We start from the raw sequence: 23,414 nt of genomic DNA, 5'->3' as shown, positions 1-23,414 counted from the left end.
AATTTACAATAGTTTATTCAATAAAAATTTAAAATAGTGTTTCAAATTAATGTTACTTATATTAATTTTAAAAATTTTATGTTGCAGTTCTCATCAGAAAAATATGATAATTTTAATAACTATTGTTATTATTCAGAAGTCCTAGCTCTTTTAAAATGAATGATTTAATGGGATCATCAAGTTTCCTTCACTTGGGAGACATAGTTTCTCTCTATGCTGAAGGAAATGTATGTGGTTTTCTCAGCACATTAGGGTAAATATTTAACTTTAAAAATAAAATAAATTTTGTAGATAAAAGTTATAGCTTTTTAGAGTTATAATATAATAAGTGTTTTTACTATTTAATAGCTTGGTTGATGATAGAACAGTTGTCTGTCCAGAAGCTGGAGATTTAAATAACCCACCAAAAAAATTTAGGGGTAATATCAACTTGTGATTCTTTTACATATACCATCATCTTGATCTGTATAAAAAATATGTTAAAATCAACATTGTATAAATTATTTTTATAATTACAGATTGTTTATTCAAAATATGTCCTATGAATCGATACTCTGCTCAAAAGCAATTTTGGAAAGCAGCTAAACAAAGTGCTAGCGCGAGTGCTGACACAATCTTAATTAAACGATTACATGTATATATCTTTTAGTATTATTATATTTATTACTTAATTGTACACTCAAAAAATATAATTTTTTTACTTAATTTGTTTTTAGCATGCAGCTGAAATAGAAAAAAAACAAAATGAATCTGAAAATAAGAAAATACTTGGTACAGTCATTCAGTATGGCACTGTTATACAAGTAATTAATTACATTTGAATTATTTTTAGTTTATAATATTTATTATTATTTTTTAGGTACTTCATTTAAAATCCAATAAGTATTTAACTGTAAATAAACGACTACCAGCTCTGTTAGAAAAGAATGCAATGAGGGTCTATTTAGATGCTAATGGAAACGAAGGATCATGGTTTTATATCATGCCTTTTTATAAGTTACGTTCCACTGGTGATAATGTTGTTTTGGGTGATAAAGTCATTATGAATCCAGTGAACGCTGGACAGCAAGTGTTGCATGTTGCTGCAAATTATGAATTGCCTGATAATTTAGGATGTAAAGAGGTATAGATACTTATTTTTGTGTTATAAATAATTATAAAATGTTTAGTACAGTTAGGACTCAGCATAGTGAAATAAGTTACATCTGAGGCTAGTATGATTAAGTAACTGGTAACTTTTATTATTTTTTTATTATTAAATGGAGAATGGTCTAAATCAGTAGTCGGCAACCGGCGGCCCGCGGGCCGGATCCGGCCCGCGTGGCTATTGAATACGGCCCGCTTTAAATTCTAAATCGACTAATTTAATTGAATATCATTTTGTATAAATATAATTGAACGTTGCGTTTTTGGTACGGGTATTTTATATAAGTCATATTATTATTTTAAGTTTTAGATAGTATTTTTTTGCATAATAAATAATGTAATTATAAATTTTTTTTTTTTATCTGGCCCGCGAACTCTTTTTAATTTGTAAATGTGGCCCGAGAATTAAAAAAGGTTGCCGACCACTGGTCTAAATAAAATTTTGACTAAACAATAACCTATTTTTTAATATTGCCAAATCACGTTAAATGAGTTTCTATTTTATTATCAACAATATAGAGAAAGTTTTCTATCCCAATATATATTACTAAAGCATTTTTAATCTTCAGTATTGATAAAAAATTAATAAATGATATGTACTATTTTTTAAAGTTATATACAAAATGTTATTGTTTTTTGTCTACAGTGTGATTTATTATGAATTCTACCCTAATTTTTTTTTTTCAATAATACTGTTAAGTTACCATCGTTGTAAAAATCAGATTGTAATACACCAATAATAATATTAATATAAAAAAATATAGATAATAGCTATATTTTGTAACAATAATCAAATATTTTCAAATTACTTCTTATTATGAAGAAATAAGTTTTTTTTTGTGATACAAGACTATCTATATTAAATAGATGAAATTATTCTTTATTGAATAATAGTATTAATGGTTCAGTGTTTTGGATTTAAATAATAATAAAAAAGAAAGTGCTGTTTATACCTTTTATTGCTTTATAATAACTGAAAATAATTTTTCTTCTTTATAAAAATAAAATTTTAACTTTTCAGAGTAAAGCATCATCATCACTTTACNTAAAAATAAAATTTTAACTTTTCAGAGTAAAGCATCATCATCACTTTACTAATAGGGGTTTTTTTTTTTGGGGCTCAATAATTTTGTTTTACTTTTCAGATTGAGATTCAACCAGTTGTTGCTGTATATCTTCTAATTCTGAAAGTTCTTTCTCTAATTTTTCTCATATATTACTTAGTTTGTGTTTTGAATAGAAATAACAACGTTATAAAAAAAAACCTAATTTAAGAATAGAATTTTATATCAATAAATATTATTTTTTGTCTTATCTCAATTCTATATTTTATAATATATTTTAATACAAAAAATATTAACAAGATTGTCACAAAGTTTTTTTAACCTAATATCAAATAATATATATTTTATAACAATGTGACCAAAGTTCAAACAGTTTTTTTTTTAAACTTTTTTTCTATTATGTTGATATTTCAAAAATAATTAATATTGTGGGAAAAATGAAAAAAGTCATTGATATCGAGTTGAAGTATTGATATTGTTAACAAACCCTACTAAATATTAAGATTATTATAAGAAAAATAATTTCTGAGGGATGATTTTAAAAATTAAATAGTTATATATTTTCTTTTTTTCACTTCTAAATGGTGAAGAATAGTCTAAATAAATTTCCACTGTTTGATAACCAGTTTTGTAACATTAATTTTTTAGATATAGATACATATTAATTATGTATGTAACTCCTTTTCCTTTTTTCTCCTATTTTCCTTATTTATTAACAGTGTTAAAACATCATTACTGTATTGGATTCTACTATGTTTTGCTGATCATGTAAAATTATTTAGTGGAGTAAAATATTATAATGATTGCCTATTTTTGCAGTATGATTTAAATAGCTTTGTTACTTGATCAAAGTGTCTTTGCTTAAAGTTGAACTTTTTAAAATTAAAAACTATGATATTTACTAAACTTCTATGTCTTTTTCTTATACATTTAATGGTGTACTGCTGCTTTCTACTAGGAGTCGAGTTAAAGGTCTTGACTTAATTTTGGTCTCTTCACTCTGTTCTCATATTCATATTAATGATATCATATGCAGAACATATAAACTACTTTGTTTTATTAAAAGAATTACCAGTGAATTCGAGTTAACTAGTTCTATTAAATCACTTTATTATGCCCTTGTAAGACTTGTTCTTGAATATGAATTTGTATTATGGGACCTGTCAACTGGTCCATGATAAGAATGTATTAAAACTGTTCAACCCAAGCTTTTAAAATTTGAAAGCTATATTTAAAAAATTAACTGTCCTTCATGATTATAATCCTGTTCTACTAAAACTACATTTATCCCCTCTGGCTAACCATTGGTACTCTTCTAATATTATTTTTTACAGAAATTGATGAATGATCTTAGTAATTCTCTTTTATTATTAAGTAAAATTAACTTTAAATTTCCTAATTGTATGACTAGAAATAAGTTTACATTTCTGATACCTAAGCACAATCCAACCTATTGAGATAATGAACCCAACTAGGTTAATATTTTTTACCAGTGTTGATCTTTTCTTGTTTAGTTTTTATTGTTCTATTCAATTTATTTCTAATATTATCTGTTTTAATACATATTTATATTATTTTATTTATATTCTCTGTTCAATTTTATTTTTATTTCATTTAAAATCCATATCTTATTTCAATTGTCACTTATACTAATGGATAAGAACACTGTTTTTTNATCTTATTTCAATTGTCACTTATACTAATGGATAACAACACTGTTTTTTTGAGTTTAACGCATGATTAATTATAAGTTAATAAATAAATAAATAAATCTAGCTAATATGATTATCTAGATTTCCCCAACATTGAATATTACATTTTTAGTTAATATAATTATTAGTAATAGGTGAAAAGGATACACAAAATAATATAATTCTTCTTCGTGCCTTACAGAAAATTGAGATATTACTTCATTTTTACTTTATTGAGAAAAGATAAAAAATTTGGTGTTGAAAAAATTAGTATACCTATTTTAACGAGTATTACAAACTCCATAATTTTTAACCATATGAATATTTTTTATTACTTTCTTTTTCAAAAACTTTGTTTAAACTATAATATCATCATAATTTTTTAAAATAATTACCATGTATAAAAAAAATAAAAATAACCATTTTATAATGTACATAATTGGAAATAATTTAGTAGCAAAATATCGCAAATAAAAGAAGCATATATCAATCAATTTCATAATCATTTTTTTACTTTTCTAGACTTTTTATTGCAAATTTCATTACAAAGTAATAATTTATTTTACTAATATTTATTTATTTTAATAATTATTATATTATTAGCATGATGATATCTAAATATAAGCTATTCAATAGTAATATATTTATCAATTTTTAATAAAAAAACAATGGTTCTCTACCCAAGTTTTAATTTATTGTTATTTATTAATTTTGTTCAATAAAATAATTGGCGTCCATTTGAGCAATCATAATAATCATTGGAAAATTCAATGTCTACAATCAATACTTAGTGTGTAAAAATTGTATTACTTCTTACTATCTTAATGAGGATAGATATCAGAAATTATACACAAAAATTTAAAAAAAAAAGGTTCTAGAAATTTAACTACAAATATCAAGAAAATATTAAGGGTCTACAATTAAAGATATATATTAACCAAATTGGAAATTTTTTCGATTTTAAATGTATTTCAACCAATATATACAATATTTGTTAATGTAAAAATTGTGTACCATTAGTTATATTGGAAGGCATATTTTTTTTAAGAAGTAATAGAAATTTTTCTTTTACTTAAATGGAAAATAAAAATTTTTAATTACAATTATAAAATACAAGTATGTTTTTTATCATAAATTTGTGTACAATATTTTCTTAAGATAAATATAAATAATAATTACACTAAATAGTTATTTATACTTTAACTTAAAAAATTGGAACATAGTACAGCCACATTTATAGATAATAAACAAGATTGTATAAAAGTATTGAAATTGATTTTGTGACAATAATATTACTATATTTTTTACCTCAGTTATATGCTCTCAATCAAGTAACAACAATTTAAATGAGTAAAAGAATTGATAGCCCAAAAACACCATAATATTAAAACCAATAACTTCTCAGTTAAAAACATTTTTAGTTATTTTTTAATTAATAGGTTAATGTTGTAAATTCTGGAACATCATGGAAGATAACCCTTTTTATGGAACATAGAGATAACCAGGAAGAAATTTTGAAAGGTGGAGATGTTTTACGTTTATTTCATGCTGAACAGGAAAAATTTTTGACAATGGATGAGTATAAAAAAAAGCAACATGTATTTCTGCGAACAACTGGTCGTACATCAGCAACCTCTGCAACTAGTAGCAAAGCATTGTGGGAAGTAGAGGTACATAATCTAATAGAATTATTCGATATAGGACAGCTGTTCAATTTTTTTATTTAGGTTGTACAACATGATCCTTGTCGAGGAGGTGCTGGTCACTGGAACTGCTTATTTAGATTTAAACACTTAGCAACAGGACATTATTTAGCTGCTGAAATTGATGATGATGAAACAATGGATCAAATGCGTTCAAAATTAAGAGGTATTTCTATTAAATCAAATTTTAAATATTAAATCATATTTTGAATTCGTACACTTGATCTAAATAAACTTAATTATTTGTATTATTTCTTTATATACATAAAAATTGATATTTATTTAATAAATTAGTTCTTATTATATTTTATCATCATAATTAGATGTTCATGGAAGCCCTGTATATCATTTGGTGTCAGTACCTCATTCCAATGAGATAGCTTCACTTTTTGAGCTAGATCCAACAACCTTAAGCCGAGGAGATTCCTTAGTACCTCAATCATCTTATGTTAGATTACATCATTTATGTACAAATACTTGGGTTCATAGTACATCAATACCCATTGACAAAGATGAAGAAAAACCCGTTATGTCTAAGGTGAAGACTTTTTTTTTAATTTAAATTGTTGTTTTACTATAAATTATATAATGTATAGGTTGGAAGTGCCCCTATGAAAGAAGATAAAGAAGCATTTGCTTTAATTTCAGTTTCTCCATCTGAAGTACGAGACTTGGATTTTGCAAATGATGCATGTAAAGTTTTAGCATTCAATTCAGCTAAATTGGAACAGGGAACCTTATCATCTAATGAACGACGGTAATATTTACCATTATGAATAATTATAAATACTAATTTAAAATAGATGCTATAATTTATGTTTATGAAGGAAACTAATTTAGCTTTCATTGAGTTCACACATTTTTTACTCTTCAATATTTTTGTTTAATTCGATGAGAAGCTAAGAAGGTATTGGTTTTACTAAGATGTGTTTTTTTTTCTTTGTGTCTGTTACAACTTTTTCTCAGTTCTCACCGAACCGATTTCTTTCAACGATACGTCAAAAGATCACAAATCGTATCTAGTCGAAGATATTACCCCTTAAAATTGAAAAAAATTTCCCTCGTTCCCCGTAAATGGGGGAAACCTCCAAAAAAATTACAAATTTAAAAATCGTTAATTTTCAAAAATTTTTCAATTTTTTTTACTAAAAACTGCTATAACTTTTTTAAAAATAACCCAATCAATATATTTTTTTTTTATGTAGTTGCATGATATCATTACCTTTCATTTAGTATATTTTTTTTTTTATATCTGACCCTTTACCTGCCCACAGGGGGGGATTTAGAATGACAACTTTTTCAACTTAAATTTTGAAAATGTTCCCGAAAGTCTGATACTTTTATATATATCTTAAATTAAAGGTAATGTAACGTACTTTATCATGAAAAAAAAAAATTTCGGACTTTATTTTATCTTCATGGTGAAATTGGCTACCAAATGCNCTCTGGACTTGTCTTCATGGTGAAAACGGCTACCGAATGCTATTTTTGTGTGAAAATTTTCGATTTTATAATTTACATTTTTTACTTTAAAGTGCTATAACTTTTTGAAAAATGTATAGATCAATACAATTTTTTCATGAGAAGTAGTATTTATGTACATCTTTCATTTGACATACTGTTTTTTTAAATCANATACTAATTTAAAATAGATGCTATAATTTATGTTTATGAAGGAAACTAATTTAGCTTTCATTGAGTTCACACATTTTTTACTCTTCAATATTTTTGTAATAATTCGATGAGAAGCTAAGAAGGTATTGGTTTTACTAAGATGTGTTTTTTTTTCTTTGTGTCTGTTACAACTTTTTCTCAGTTCTCACCGAACCGATTTCTTTCAACGATACGTCAAAAGATCACAAATCGTATCTAGTCGAAGATATTACCCTCTAAAATTGAAAAAAATTTCCCTCGTTCCCCGTAAATGGGGGAAACCTCCAAAAAAATTACAAATTTAAAAATCGTTAATTTTCAAAAATTTTTCAATTTTTTTTACTAAAAACTGCTATAACTTTTTTAAAAATAACCCAATCAATATATTTTTTTTTTATGTAGTTGCATGATATCATTACCTTTCATTTAGTATATTTTTTTTTTTATATCTGACCCTTTACCTGCCCACAGGGGGGGATTTAGAATGACAACTTTTTCAACTTAAATTTTGAAAATGTTCCCGAAAGTCTGATACTTTTATATATATCTTAAATTAAAGGTAATGTAACGTACTTTATCATGAAAAAAAAAAATTTCGGACTTTATTTTATCTTCATGGTGAAATTGGCTACCAAATGCTATTTTTGTGTGAAAATTTTCGATTTTATAATTTACATTTTTTACTTTAAAGTGCTATAACTTTTTGAAAAATGTATAGATCAATACAATTTTTTCATGAGAAGTAGTATTTATGTACATCTTTCATTTGACATACTGTTTTTTTAAATCAGACCATTTCCCTTAATACAGGGGGGGTTCAAATCTAAAAAATGCATGTAGAAAGTAGAATTTTTTCAACTTAACTTTTGAAAGTGTTCCGGAAAGTCTGACACTTTTATATATATATTAAATTAAAGCTAATAAAATGCACTTTATTATGGAAAAAAAAATTTTCGTACTTTATTTTGTCTTCAGGGTGAAATTGGCTACCAAATGCTATTTTTGTGTGAAAATTCTCGATTTTATTTTTAACTTAATAATGCTATAACTTATTGAAAAGTGTATGGATCAACATAATTTTTTTATGAGAAATAATAATTTTTAATAATCCCATTTTTCATTCGATATACTTTATCTGAATCAGGATATTAATAATGAACTAGCAGATCATGTTGCTTTTGGAATAATCCACCAATTTTTTTAAAATTAAACACTATATTAAGATTTGCATCGAAGTATTTTTTTTTGATAGTGATTTTAATCACTGTCAGATATCATAATACTTGATCCAACTATGCCATGTCACCACTGTGCTGTGACCCCCCCCCCCGTGCTGGGGTTTTTTAGCTTGCTTTTTATAATTTTTAGATAAANCCCCCCCCCCCGTGCTGGTGTTTTTTAGCTTGCTTTTTATAATTTTTAGATAAACTATAAAAAATGATATTTATTGAATGGTTAAGAATGTTTTTTTACGTATGGATGCTTTTATCATGCTATAATTGATGACTTTGGGGTAACAACAAAATACATCTTTATTTTATTAAAATCGTTTTTTACTAAATTTAATAGAACAAACAACTCTGCATTGACTCATATAGTGTTTATTTTTTACATAAATGTGTAGTATTAAATGGGTGGTGCAACAAAAACAAATGTCTGAAGAATATTTTAGCGTTTCCTTAATTTATTACTACTAATTAAGCATTATTGTGAGTTCATTAGTTATATTTATCCTAACTTACAATTCTTCATTTAAGTCTAAAATAGATTTTTTAGATACTTTAATTTATTTTTTATCTCCTGAATAACTCGAAAAAATGGATATGTCTCATTTTTGTCTCCAGTTCTCAATTGTGAATTTAGCTAAAATCACTATAAAAAAAAATCAATTCTACCATTGATTTTGTTTAGGTGCTCATTTTTGTTTAAATGAAAAGGCATGGAATATATAATTTAAACTTAGCACTTTCTTATGCCAAATAAGCTTTATGAAGTTCCTTTGTGATATATTTTACAGTATTTTAAAAGTTATAAAAAGTTATTTTTAAAAAATGACTAAAATTAGAAGTTATTTAAGTTAAATATATTAAAAAGGTATCAAAATGTATATTATTTAATATTTAACTATTCCAGCAAAATAAAATTAACTAATTGTAATAATTCATTTATGTATTTCTAATGTTAAAATTAATTAATACATAAAATCTTCTAATTTTCAGTGCGGTAACAACATTACTTCAAGATATTGTTTATTTTGTTGCTGATTTAGAAAATGAACAGAATAAGGCAGAAGCCTTAGATTTAGTAGTACCAAACCCAAATAGGTATATACATTTTTTATATTAATTTACACAAATAATTTGAAATAATTTGACATTTAAATGAATTTTCTGATTCTTATAAATTTTTACAGAAATAATTTGTTTTAACTGTTAAAAGGATTTTTGAATAAATATCAGTTTTTATTACAGAGATCGCCAAAAATTACTTCGTGAACAATATATTTTAAAGCAGCTTTTTAAAATTCTTCAAGGACCATTTATGGAAACAGCTAATGGTGAAGGTCCTTTCTTAAAAATAGAAGAATTAAATGATCCAAAATATGCTCCTTATAAGTATATGTTCAGGCTGTGCTATCGCATATTAAGATTAAGTCAGCATGATTATCGAAAAAATCAGGTTACTATTAATATCAATTAAAAAATTGTCAGTATATTATATCACAAATGAATAATATTTAGGAATACATTGCTAAACATTTTGGATTTATGCAAAAGCAAATTGGATATGACATATTAGCTGAAGATACTATTACAGCACTTTTGCATAACAATCGTAAACTTTTAGAAAAACATATTACAGCAGCTGAAATTGAAACATTTGTTGGTCTTGTTCGTAAAAATATGCATAACTGGCAATCAAGATTTTTAGATTATTTGTCCGATTTGTGCATTTCCAATAAAAAAGCTATTGCAATAACACAAGAACTTATTTGTAAAAGTGTACTTAGTACTAAAAATTGTGATATCTTAATAGAAACTCGGTTTGTAGCAGACTTAAAGACAACTTTTTTTACTTTTTAATTATAATTTTTTATTTATAGCATGATAAAACCACCAATTTCTAAAAATGATAAATTAAAAGACAACACAGTTTTATCTACTTATGAAAATGACTCTGAGGTTATCCTACTATGGAATAATAAAAAAGTAATTTTTTTTTATTTGAAATAAATATTCTGAATATTTGTCCCTTACCATATTATTAGACCTACACTCCAAAAAATAATTGAAATAAAGAATGCTTAGCAAGCAAAGTTTCAAAGTTCATAAAGAGCATAAATTATTTATTTTTTCTAAATTTTATTTATCTGGCTTATATATCAAGTCTTTATAAATAAAAAAGTGATTCGGTAGTTCATTGGAACACATTATGCCATTTCAGTGCCAATATCTGTTATAATAGTATATTCATTTGTTTTTTTTACTTTGACAAACAAACTAGTAAGTATAAATAACTCTTATCATAATGAAGAAAAACATGAGAGACGACCAATTAAATTAAATTAATTCTTATAGTAATATAATTTTTAGGTCTTGCAAAAAATTTCCTTAAAACAAATTCTTTCAATTTGATCTAATTGATAAATTTTAGGACTTAAATCTAATATCTGAAAAAATTTGTTACTTATATTCTATTGTCTTTCAGACTTTTATTCTTCATAAGATCTGTAAAGCTTTTACAAAATAAGTTGTATTATTTATCAACATATTTCTACCAGTAATATACATAATTAATCATCTTTAAACCTTGTTTATTAACTTTTTGAAAAATATTAACTAATATGTTGTCTGAAGAATTTGTAATTCAAATTACTGAGAAATGTCTCATGCAAAACAAACTGCTGAATATCATCTTGACAGTAATGGCCTCTGTGATGTTAAATTACATCCAAAAGATCTAACAAATGTTCACCACTTTATATTAATTGTACTGAAATTTTAAATTATATATTGAATTTGTGAGAAAAACTGCCTTATTTGCCTTATCCTTAAGATACTCTTGAATATAAAATATAATTTATGGTGTTCCATTTTCTATGATATTTTTATAATTACTTTTACTTTTCTTCAGAATAAAAAGTCTTTGGTTAATTTGTCAAAAGATGCTAGACGTGGAAATAAGAATGATTGGTATCTACTAGAGTACTATAGACATCAATTGAATTTATTTTCAAATATGTGTCTTAATCGCCAATATTTAGCGTTAAATAATCTATCATTACACTTGGATATTGAACTAATTTTAAAGTAAATTTTAAAATTAATCTTATAATGTTTTTATTAATTTATATTTTATATTAATTTTTTATGTTTTTAGGTGTATGGCTGATGAAGATGTTCGGTATGACTTAAGGGCATCATTTTGTCGTCTAATGCTTCATTTGCATGTTGATAGAGATCCACAAGAGCCTGTAACTCCTGTAAAATATGCAAGGTTATGGTCAGAAATACCTTTAAAAATCAGCATTAATGAGTAAGTTTAAATAATAATTAAAAAAAAAATAATTAATTTAAATATCAATTTAAGTTCCATTATTTTTATTAATTTCAAAGTATTTTTCTAAAAAATATCAATTTATTAAAAAAAAATTGTACAATTTTTTGGTAATCTCTTAATTAAAAAATTATGTGTTAAATGATTTGATTTATAATTTGTCTGATAAAAAAAATTATGCTTTCTGCATTTAATGAAAAACTTACTCTATTACTCCAAAACTATTTTAAGCATTGTTTTATTAGCTTTGATGCAAAGCTATTAATGATACTGTATGTTTAATTTTTCATGGCACTTTTTCTCAGCTTCACTGGATTAATTTCTTTCAATGATACATTAAAAAATCACAAACTGTATCTAATTGAAGACATTTTCCTCAAAAATTGAAAAAATTTCCCTTGTTCCCCTTAAATGGTGGAAATTCCCCAAAAATATATAATTTTAGAAATCTGTAATTTTTGACATTTTTTAAATTTTTTTATTAATTTTCAAAATTTTTTTAAAAATGAATAAATCAATATAATTTTTTATTTATAGATATATTAGGTACTTATAGTAAAAATGGCTGCCATATTCTATTTTTAGTATACTATATAAAGTATACTATTTTTGTGAAAAAATTTTTGATTTTATATTTTTAAATTTATATTGTTGTAACTTTTTTGAAAAATGTACAAGTCAATAGAATATTTTTTTTATAAATACTTTTTATATATCCTTTTCATCCAATCTTTTCATCATACTTTTTTTTTAAATCGGACAATTTCCTTTCATACAAGAGGTGTCAAAACTTTAAACATACGTATAGAAACTAAAACTTTTTCAATGTAATTTTTGAATGTGTTCTGGAAATACTGACACTTATGTAATATACTTAAATTTGAAAAAAAAAATTGACTTCTGGATTTGCCTTAATGGTGAAAGTTCCTTGTAGTCCAGTGTATTAATTGATAAGCAACTTGACAATCCATGAAAGCTTTAACACATTCATAAGTATTTATTTTTATCAAAAATTATATCTAATAAAATCTTAATTACTCTTCTACTTAAAAAATATATTTTTATTAAATGTAAATATATTTTTAATAGTTATGATAGTAATCGTACACCAGATCCCAACAAAGAAGCTGTCCGCTCAAAATTTAGTTCTACCATATCATTTGTGGAAGACTACTTATTTAATGTAGTTGCTAAAGCGTGGAGTTTTCAAGATACTCAACAAAATAAGCTTACTTTTGAAGTAATATTACTTTATGGATTTATTTTTAAACATTATTTAAAATTCATATTATTTTATTTTGTAGGTAGTAAAATTGGCTCGAGATCTTATATATTTTGGATTCTACAGTTTTAGTGATTTACTACGCTTAACTAAAACTCTTTTGAGTATTCTTGATTGTATTTCTGAAAATGATTTTAATTCTGATCAAAGCTCAACTGGTGAAATGCATGGTAAGTGTACTGAATAGTTTTATAGTTTTGTTCATGTGAGTTTTATTATATTTTATGCTATAATTTGGTAATGGCTTTTTGCCAAAACTATTATCATTATATATTATTATAATTTAAGTTTTTATTTTTATATTTTAATAAATAACCATTACATGTAATAAAAGTATAAAAATTGTATTATATTAGATATAATACTGAATACTGAAATAATAATACTGAATGTATTATATATATTTTATTCATGTTTTCAAATTATATCACATTAATATTATTATATTAGCTTGTTAATATTGTGTATTTTTATTAAATATGTATGATAGTTTTAATATTATCTTGGTATTATAATACTAAAAAAAAAAAATTATTAATTTTGTCTCTAATTAGCTGAAGGCAATGTCTTAAGATCAATAGGTGATATGGGTGCTGTAGTAACAGGACTTACACTTGGTGGTAATGGTGTTCATCATTCACCTTCTAAACCAAAATCCAATAGCAAATTATGTTTATTAAAAAAAGAAGCTTATCCCCTTGTAATGGATACAAAATTAAAAATTATTGAAATATTACAGGTAATTTTATTAATTACTATTAAAGTTTCAGTTGAATATAAATGTTGTATAATTATGTATAGATTTATTTTGGTAAAAATATTATGTATTTTCCCTATTAATTACTGCTACAATTATTTATTTTTGTGAAGTTTAATAGATTAAGATAATATGTATTATTTTATATATTTTTAGTTCATTTTGGATGTCAGATTGGATTATCGTATTAGTTGTTTGCTATCTATATTTAAAAGAGAATTTAATGAAATTGAAAAATCAACATCATATGATACTGTTTTAATTGATCACAAGTCTGTTGATTTAGAGTACATTGGGATGCAAGCTGAAGGAATATTTGGAGAGAGGTACTTTATAATTTTTATTTTATCATACCTTATAGTTATGCAGTATTAAAAGTCATAAAATCAGGACATTAATTTGCTTTTTACTCAGTAATACTTTTCTTATTTTGTACAACCCTTAAGTATCACTTCTGTTATTTTAGTAATGAAATTACATTAAAAAAAATAATTTTCAGTGAAGAGTGTGCTGCTTTAGATTTAGATAACAATGGAGGAAGAATGTTTCTTAGAGTTTTGCTTCATTTAACAATGCATGATTATCCTTCCCTTGTATCTGGAGCTTTACACTTACTGTTCAGACATTTTAGTCAAAGACAAGAAGTTTTACAGGCCTTTAAACAAGTAAATATTCGAAAATTTAAACATTTGTACTATTTTATAAAACACAATATAAATTAGAATCTTTTTTCTAGGTACAACTCTTAGTATCAGATTCTGATGTAGAAACATACAAACAAATAAAATCAGATTTGGATATATTAAGGCAGTCTGTTGAAAAATCTGAATTGTGGGTTTACAAATCAAAAAATGAAGAACATAATAAGAAAATGGCACAAGGAGATGAAGAAGAAGATACTACTGGACGAGATAGCCGTAGTTCATCTTCTAAAGTTATTGCTTCTATTGGTACAATTGGCAAACAAGGATCAGCTATTGATTTAGATATAGGGCCACCAATTCATCCAGACCAAGCAGAAGAATATAAAAAAATTCAATTGGTAAGTGTTCTAAATTATCTAAATTCCCTTTTGAATATTCCCAATTTATTAAAAATATTTTTTTTACAACAATTTTATCTTGATTTATTTTTTATCCTTTTAATACTTAGTCCATTTTAGCAACAATGCTAAGCATTAAAGTTTTACAATTATATATATTTTTTTCTATCCACTTTTTTGTCAACCCAATTTTTTTTAATAAAATTATAAAAAATCTAAATTGGTATGATGTTAAAAATTGTTTTCCAAATAAAAAATTCATTCTCTATGGGAGAAATCTCTAAAAATTAGTTATGAAAACTCACAAATTTCAATATTTTAAAATATTTTTGAATTTTAATTTTTATGACTATTTAAACCTAACATATTTTTTTTAATATTCTTTTGATTCACTTATTAGAAATAATTTTTTGAAAATCTGACTATTTGCCTAACTAAATGGGAAAGTCTATCAATATCAATAAATGTATGCTAAGTTAATGTTTTTAACATAACTATTGAAAATGTTTTATAAACCGAATACCTCTAAATTTATGTTGAATTAAAAGTTATACAAAGTGAAAATCCTTTTCAAACTAGTCACTTAATTTCTCTTAAAATAATAATTATTTTATGAATTTATTTTTGAACTTTTGTTAGTTATATATGTATCTTCATTTATTATAAAATATGTTTATATTCATCCTTTATAAAATTATCAACTTTATTTTTTTTAATGGGGACATATATAATTAATATACTTATAAAATAGAATATTATTTAATTAAAAAAATAAAGGGTTGATAAAAACTTTTGAACCAGTATTTCAGAAGTTATTAACATATTTATACCAAGGTGAGAAAAGGAGTAAAAAATGTCTAGTGATAAAATAGTAGCATCCACTTCTCACCTTTAGCTCATTACTTTAAATTATTCATTTGATTAATTAAAATCACTGTCAGATTTCTGTCTATATTTGTTCCCTCTATAATAAATCCTGATGGATCTGTTTTTTTGTATGTTATGTCTAATATTACTCCTTAAACTTTTGTAAATAGTTTTATTTAATTTGATAGTATAAGTCTAAATAACAACATATGGATTTTCAGTGCAAGAAAAAATGAAGTGTTGTTATATAAATATTTTTATTTAACTTATGTATATACAATTTTTGTAGATTCTTATACGGATGAATAAATTTTGTGTTACCCGAACACTTGGATCTCAACCTAAACCTCGTAAACACGAGCAAAGATTATTAAGGAATGTAGGTGTACATACAATTGTATTAGATTTGCTACAAGTACCTTATGACCAAAAAGAAGATATCAGAATGAATGAATTAATGCGACTTGCTCATCAATTTTTACAAAACTTCTGTCTTGGAAACCAGCAAAATCAAGTCTTATTACACAAGCACCTAGACTTATTTTTAAACCCAGAGGTTTGAACTTTTAATTGTAATAAATAAATGATATATACAAAGTGATCCCTAAATTAAGCCTCACTAAATATCATTAAAACTAAAATGTTTAACCATCCATAATTTTTTCTTTAAATTTTATAAATTTACATTAGTTTCTTAATATAAACATCAAGCATGGTCAATTTTTGTGAAAGTTTAAAGTTTTTGAATCTTAATTTTTAATTAATCAATTAGGAGATTCAAATATATAATATAATTTTTAGTTAACTTTTTTATTTGATAAATTTGTTATACACAACAATATCTTGTTTTCAGATTCGAGAAGCAGAAACTGTTTGTAGCATTTTCAAAGATAATTCAACATTATGTAATGAAGTTAGTGATAAAGTTATTCAACATTTCATTCATTGTATTGAAACTCATGGAAAACATGTGCAGTATTTAAAGTTTTTTCAAACTATTGTTAAAGCTGAAAATCAATTTATCAGAAAATCACAAGATATGGTCATGCAAGAAGTAAGAAATACATAATTTAACATTTTAGTTTTATTTAAATCACGATAAATCACAGATAATTTAATAATAATTTCAGTTAGTTGCTGCTGGAGAAGAGGTTCTTGTTTTTTATAATGATAAAGCATCATTTGCTCAATTTGTATCAATGATGAAATCTGAAAAGCATAGATTAGAAGAAAGTAGTGCCCTTAAGTAATTATTATTATTGTTTTTATATTCAATTATTTTTGGTGTCAGAGAAAATAATTTTTATAAGTAATAACATTTTTTTTTTAGGTACCATATAGAGTTAGTAAAACTGCTATCATGTTGTACTATGGGTAAAAATGTTTTTACCGAAATCAAATGTCATAGTCTATTACCATTAGATGATATTGTTACAGTGTTATCTCATCCTGATTGTATTCCTGAGGTATGTGAAAGTTATTTTTTTGAGTCAATACATTTAAATAAACAATTTTATATTCCTAATAGGTTAAAGAAGCCTACATAAGCTTTTTAAACCACTGTTATATTGACACTGAAGTAGAAATGAAAGAGATTTATGCATCAAACCATATGTGGAGTTTATTTGAGAAAAGTTTTTTAGTGGATATGAATGCAGTAATAAAAAGTAGTAGTGATCGCTTAAATGTTGACCTAGCCATGGAATCGTATGTGGTCAATGGAGTTATGACTGTTATTAGCACATTTTTCAACAGTCCATTTTCAGATCAAAGCACTACTGTTCAAGTTATTTTAACATTTATATTCATTGTTAATTGTAATTTTCATTAAAATATAAAACAAATATTGCAGGCTCGACAACCTATATTTATACAATTACTTCAAGCAGCATTTCGTATTTCTCAATGTTCTTGGCTTTCTACTGCACAAAGGTTTAATGTTGAAAATACTATACGTACATTAGCTGAAGTTGGTTAGTTAATCATAAAATTGAATCTACTTATTTTTATTATTATTAAAATAAAAAAAATGTAAAATGTTTAACATTGTTAAAAATTTTTAATTTTTTATTATTAATATTTTTTTTATTTTAGCAAAAAGTAGATCTATTGCTATTCCATCACAAATGGAATCCCAAATAATTGCCATGTTCAATAAGTCTACTAACCTTTTATCTAGACAAACAACAAAGTGGCTCCAAGCTGCCAAAACACCAAAAATAGAAAGATCTCAATCCCAAGTAAGAAAATACTTCTTAGCTTCGATGCGAAGCTGAGAAGGTATTAATTTTACTATGTGTTTTTATTTTTTTGTGTCTGTTACCACTTTTTCTCAGCTCTCACCGATTTCTTTCAACAATGCGTCAAAATATCACAAATCATTTCAAGTCGAAGACATCATTCTTAAAAATTAAACAAATTTCCCTCGTTGTCTGTAAATGGGGGAAATCTCCAAAAAATTACAAAATTTAAAAATCGCTAATTTTTGAAATTTTTTTTACTTAAAACTGCCTTAACTTTTTCATAAATGAACAAATCAATATAATTTTTTTTCTATGTGCACAATGTCTTTATCTATCATTTGATATATTTTTTTTATAAATCTGACTCTTTACCTGCCTACAGGGGGAATCAAAATGATAACTTCTTCAACTTAACTATTGAAATTGTTCCATAAATACTGTCACTTATATATATATACCTTAAATTAAATCTTATGTAATATACTTAATTATGAAAAAAAATATTTCGGACTTTATTTTGTCTTCACAATGAAAATGACTACCGTAGGCTATTAAATTGTGTTAAATTCTCAATTTTATATTTTACATTTTTAACTTTAAAATGCTATAATTTTTTGAAAAATGTGTGGATCAATACAATTTTTTTATGAGAAATAATATTTATATACTTCTTTCATTCGACATACTTTTTTTTTAAATCGGACCATTTCCCTTAATACAAGGGGGGGTCAAAACTTAAAAATGCATATAGAAAGTAGAACTTTTTGAACTTAATTTTTGAAAGTTTTCTGGAAATACTGACACTTTTATATATATCTTAAATTAAAGCTTATGTAATATACTTTATTATGGAAAAAAAGATTTTCAGACTTTATATTGTTTTCCTGGTAGACATCAAAGTTAATAAAAAAAATACGATTTTTGTAAAAAAAAATTCTTTTTTATATTTTTTACTTTATAACGCTATAACTTTTTGAAAAATGTATGGATCATTATAATTTTTTAAGATAAGTACTATTTATATTTTTCTTTTATGCAACATACTTTTTTTTTAAATAAAACAATTTCCCTTTAAATATTTATATATTTATTTATTTATTCATATATTACACTTATAAATCATAAAACTTGTAATTAGGATATAAATAAGGAAATAAGAGATCATGTCGCTTTTGGAATAATCCACCAAATTTTTAAAATTAAACGATATCTACAGATTTGCATCGAAGCGTTTTTTATAATAGTGATTTTAATCACTGTCAGATATTATTATACTTGACCCAACTACGTCACATCCCCACTGTGCTGGGTTTTTTTTTTTAAATTTTGATTTTTGAAACTGTTCTGGAACGTTTGCATTCTTTAAACCTATGCCAAATTGAAGCTCTTAAAACGTCTTTAATGATAAAAAAATAATTTCCAGTGACCTTTCCTTCTAGAAAAAATTGATTGCCAAAGTAAAAAAAAATGGTAGCACAATGGAGTCACAGTGTAGACGTGGCATAGTGGAACAAGTATAGATAATTTCTGACAGTGATTAAAATCACTATCATTAGAAGCGCTTTGATGCAAATCTGTAGAGTGTTTAATTTTAAGAAATTGATGGATTATACCAAAAGCAAAATGAATTCCTATTTTCTTCATCAATTAGTAGTTTTTTAATTTCTTCCGAAGTAGTTCTTTGATTTAGAAGTATAATATAAGAATAAATATTAATTATTGCAATTAAATATAGTATGATATTGATATTTAATAATTTAGTGTTGTAATTTTTACGGAGAACTTATAAAGAATTATAAAGTAGTTATTACTTTTATGGAAAACTTTTATAAAAAATAAATAACTTAATATACAACTTCAGAAAATAATTTGTTGTTAATTATGAACAAATGGATACAAGGAATTTTCATCAGAGTCAATAATATACTTTTCTTGGTAAATTTTTCGCACTGATTTCAAATCTGCAATTTTCTATCACCACTAACTTATAATATTATTACTAAATAGTTAAAAAATATAGGATATAAATGTACGAAATACAGTTCAGAATATTTCAATTATAGGATCTATTTAAACACTAAGAGTTATATAAAAATGATTAGTATTTCTATTGAAACGATTTATTACTGTATAAATACAAAAATTTAATAAGTAATTTTAACAAAATTATGGACTTTTTTCATATACATTAATACATTAGGTAAATACTTAATGTATCCATAAAAAAAAATCGTCAACTTTTAATTATATAACATTTTTAAAAAGACAATATTTATAGGGATTGGTCTAATTCCCTCTTTTTCATACTTCACTGTAAAGGTGTATTTAATAGGTTTTATGTATTTAGTTTGAAAATCCATTCCCCGAAAATAAATAAGCTGAACTTTCTTCAGGTACTTTTCTATCGAGATTTTTATGATAGAGGTTAATATCTCTATCATAAAAAACTTTCAAATTTTAATCTATTCTCTGTGACGAGTCTCAACAGTACTGTGTTTTGTTATGTAAGATTAGTCAGTTGTGTAAATATCACAATGTAATATTAATTTTATGTGCACCAGATGAACTACACTATTCTTTTACGTATCAGTGTCTTACATAGCCCATTAATAGTAAACATACTTAATAAATATTTTACAAATTATGTTTTATTGTTTCTAAATAATTCCTGTTTAAATTTAGATAGCGTTATGTAGAACTTTATATGATTACTCTAATCTATATATTTTAATGCATCTGTTTATAAACGAATTCTTTGGCCAAAATAATTTTACAAACATATTATATTTCATTTTTAATTTGTAAATTCCAACGAAAATAGTAACAACTAATATTGTTAATATTAATGAATGTTTGCCACAAAAAAGAAGTATCTAGTAATACTGTATTTTCAATGGACATGTAATTTTAGATGTTTATTAAATACGATAATAAATAAATAATTACGATGTCTAACCCTAATAATAGTAAAATAAAAATAAAAATTTTGTTTTCTATTACAAATTTAATTAATGTTGGACAATATAAAATAGATCATCCACGATTTAAAAATCAATTATTTCCGACTGCACAGTGACAATTCATTTTTTAGAGTAAATATATTTTTAATTACTATAAAAAAAATATCGGAATGGACTAAATTCAAATAGTTTAACTGGAAATACATTTCTGTAACGGTATAATTTTTACTACAATTTCGTAAAATCTTGTTTTGTGGTAATTATACGAGAAAATAAAGTATAAATATTTAATAAGTTTTATACATTAACAAGTGTTCTTTTTATATCAATAAAAAGACACTCGGGTTAGAACAATAGTTACAGACTCGATTAGTTTAAAATTATGAGTTCTGAGATTTTAATACTCTAATACGAAAATATACTTAATAGTGAATAGATATGATGAGGCAGCATATATAAATTTATAGAGATCACATTGTGGATTCGTTACACATAAACTTAACATGTATAATAACTAAATAAATTAACTTGTTTAACATATTATATTAAACATTTAACACATCAGTCGTTTAATCTAAAGAAAAGTAAATAAACGATAACACATACAGTATACCTTTGATACTATGTCATAACTTTGATAACAATTTAAATGATAATAATGTAGATAAGAGTTATTTCATTTCTGTACTAATTGGGATTAAATAGATATTACACAAGAATCAAGTTTTTTTTGTTGCAGCACATTTTTTTTTGCTCGTTTAATTTTTTTCTCATTTGAATGTAAAAGTCATTTTGAAATATTTATTTATATATGTATAGTATATTTATTTTAATTTTAATTATAACTTAAACATTTTTTTGTAATGGTACAATACTGATTTTTTTTTATAAATACTTAAAAATCTTAATGTATATTGTTACTTGTAAAATACTAAATTGGAAATAACTGTGGCAATATTGAAATATTTAATCTTTAATAATTCAGTAATTTTTTCACACTAATGTAAGTTTAATTTACAATAGTTTATTCAATAAAAATTTAAAATAGTGTTTCAAATTAATGTTACTTATATTAATTTTAAAAATTTTATGTTGCAGTTCTCATCAGAAAAATATGATAATTTTAATAACTACTGTTATTATTCAGAAGTCCTAGCTCTTTTAAAATGAATGATTTAATGGGATCATCAAGTTTCCTTCACTTGGGAGACATAGTTTCTCTCTATGCTGAAGGAAATGTATGTGGTTTTCTCAGCACATTAGGGTAAATATTTAACTTTAAAAATAAAATAAATTTTGTAGATAAAAGTTATAGCTTTTTAGAGTTATAATATAATAAGTGTTTTTACTATTTAATAGCTTGGTTGATGATAGAACAGTTGTCTGTCCAGAAGCTGGAGATTTAAATAACCCACCAAAAAAATTTAGGGGTAATATCAACTTGTGATTCTTTTACATATACCATCATCTTGATCTGTATAAAAAATATGTTAAAATCAACATTGTATAAATTATTTTTATAATTACAGATTGTTTATTCAAAATATGTCCTATGAATCGATACTCTGCTCAAAAGCAATTTTGGAAAGCAGCTAAACAAAGTGCTAGCGCGAGTGCTGACACAATCTTAATTAAACGATTACATGTATATATCTTTTAGTATTATTATATTTATTACTTAATTGTACACTCAAAAAATATAATTTTTTTACTTAATTTGTTTTTAGCATGCAGCTGAAATAGAAAAAAAACAAAATGAATCTGAAAATAAGAAAATACTTGGTACAGTCATTCAGTATGGCACTGTTATACAAGTAATTAATTACATTTGAATTATTTTTAGTTTATAATATTTATTATTATTTTTTAGGTACTTCATTTAAAATCCAATAAGTATTTAACTGTAAATAAACGACTACCAGCTCTGTTAGAAAAGAATGCAATGAGGGTCTATTTAGATGCTAATGGAAACGAAGGATCATGGTTTTATATCATGCCTTTTTATAAGTTACGTTCCACTGGTGATAATGTTGTTTTGGGTGATAAAGTCATTATGAATCCAGTGAACGCTGGACAGCAAGTGTTGCATGTTGCTGCAAATTATGAATTGCCTGATAATTTAGGATGTAAAGAGGTATAGATACTTATTTTTGTGTTATAAATAATTATAAAATGTTTAGTACAGTTAGGACTCAGCATAGTGAAATAAGTTACATCTGAGGCTAGTATGATTAAGTAACTGGTAACTTTTATTATTTTTTTATTATTAAATGGAGAATGGTCTAAATCAGTAGTCGGCAACCGGCGGCCCGCGGGCCGGATACGGCCCGCGTGGCTATTGAATACGGCCCGCTTTAAATTCTAAATTGACTAATTTAATTGAATATCATTTTGTATAAATATAATTGAACGTTGCGTTTTTGGTACGGGTATTTTATATAAGTCATAT

The 23,414-nt window shown here is 24.5% G+C and overlaps 2 protein-coding genes across 3 annotated transcripts in view; both read left to right on the top strand.

Annotated features, from left to right (window-relative positions):
- The first annotated feature begins 101 nt into the window (after positions 1-101).
- The window catches only part of LOC126898911 (inositol 1,4,5-trisphosphate receptor), a 29,881-nt gene continuing 6,568 nt past the window's right edge, over positions 102-23,414 (top strand). The window contains exons 1-28 of the mRNA XM_050673290.1: positions 102-253; positions 349-419; positions 519-634; positions 717-803; positions 860-1,123; positions 5,341-5,571; positions 5,629-5,770; positions 5,928-6,142; positions 6,201-6,361; positions 9,477-9,581; positions 9,729-9,936; positions 9,999-10,300; positions 10,361-10,466; positions 11,392-11,567; positions 11,638-11,793; positions 12,904-13,054; positions 13,119-13,266; positions 13,651-13,835; positions 14,010-14,179; positions 14,353-14,518; positions 14,590-14,895; positions 16,052-16,318; positions 16,616-16,816; positions 16,893-17,008; positions 17,093-17,228; positions 17,291-17,548; positions 17,615-17,735; positions 17,857-18,002. Coding sequence (XP_050529247.1) covers positions 156-253; positions 349-419; positions 519-634; positions 717-803; positions 860-1,123; positions 5,341-5,571; positions 5,629-5,770; positions 5,928-6,142; positions 6,201-6,361; positions 9,477-9,581; positions 9,729-9,936; positions 9,999-10,300; positions 10,361-10,466; positions 11,392-11,567; positions 11,638-11,793; positions 12,904-13,054; positions 13,119-13,266; positions 13,651-13,835; positions 14,010-14,179; positions 14,353-14,518; positions 14,590-14,895; positions 16,052-16,318; positions 16,616-16,816; positions 16,893-17,008; positions 17,093-17,228; positions 17,291-17,548; positions 17,615-17,735; positions 17,857-18,002 — 4,809 coding nt within the window. The 5' untranslated portion in view covers positions 102-155. The remainder of the gene's footprint in view (positions 254-348; positions 420-518; positions 635-716; positions 804-859; positions 1,124-5,340; positions 5,572-5,628; positions 5,771-5,927; positions 6,143-6,200; positions 6,362-9,476; positions 9,582-9,728; positions 9,937-9,998; positions 10,301-10,360; positions 10,467-11,391; positions 11,568-11,637; positions 11,794-12,903; positions 13,055-13,118; positions 13,267-13,650; positions 13,836-14,009; positions 14,180-14,352; positions 14,519-14,589; positions 14,896-16,051; positions 16,319-16,615; positions 16,817-16,892; positions 17,009-17,092; positions 17,229-17,290; positions 17,549-17,614; positions 17,736-17,856; positions 18,003-23,414) is intronic.
- LOC126898951 (inositol 1,4,5-trisphosphate receptor-like) lies at positions 21,701-23,360 on the top strand. Of its 2 annotated transcripts, XM_050673383.1 has the most exons (6): positions 21,701-21,968; positions 22,064-22,229; positions 22,325-22,395; positions 22,495-22,610; positions 22,693-22,779; positions 22,836-23,358. In XM_050673383.1, exons 2-6 carry the CDS (start codon positions 22,132-22,134, stop codon positions 23,103-23,105), a joined length of 642 nt encoding a protein of 213 aa, XP_050529340.1. In that variant the 5' UTR covers positions 21,701-21,968; positions 22,064-22,131; the 3' UTR covers positions 23,106-23,358. The 2 variants fall into 2 exon arrangements, with proteins under 2 accessions (XP_050529340.1, XP_050529339.1); XM_050673382.1 differs by lacking the exon at positions 21,701-21,968 and having other exon boundaries at positions 22,836-23,360.

The sequence above is a fragment of the Daktulosphaira vitifoliae genome, unplaced genomic scaffold (genome assembly GCF_025091365.1).
Source record: "Daktulosphaira vitifoliae isolate Bord-2020 unplaced genomic scaffold, ASM2509136v1 Scaffold_2, whole genome shotgun sequence".
Classification (NCBI taxonomy): domain Eukaryota; kingdom Metazoa; phylum Arthropoda; class Insecta; order Hemiptera; family Phylloxeridae; genus Daktulosphaira; species Daktulosphaira vitifoliae.
The sequence above is the reverse complement of the archived record's forward strand: the minus strand, read 5'-3'. Positions and strand labels throughout refer to the sequence as shown.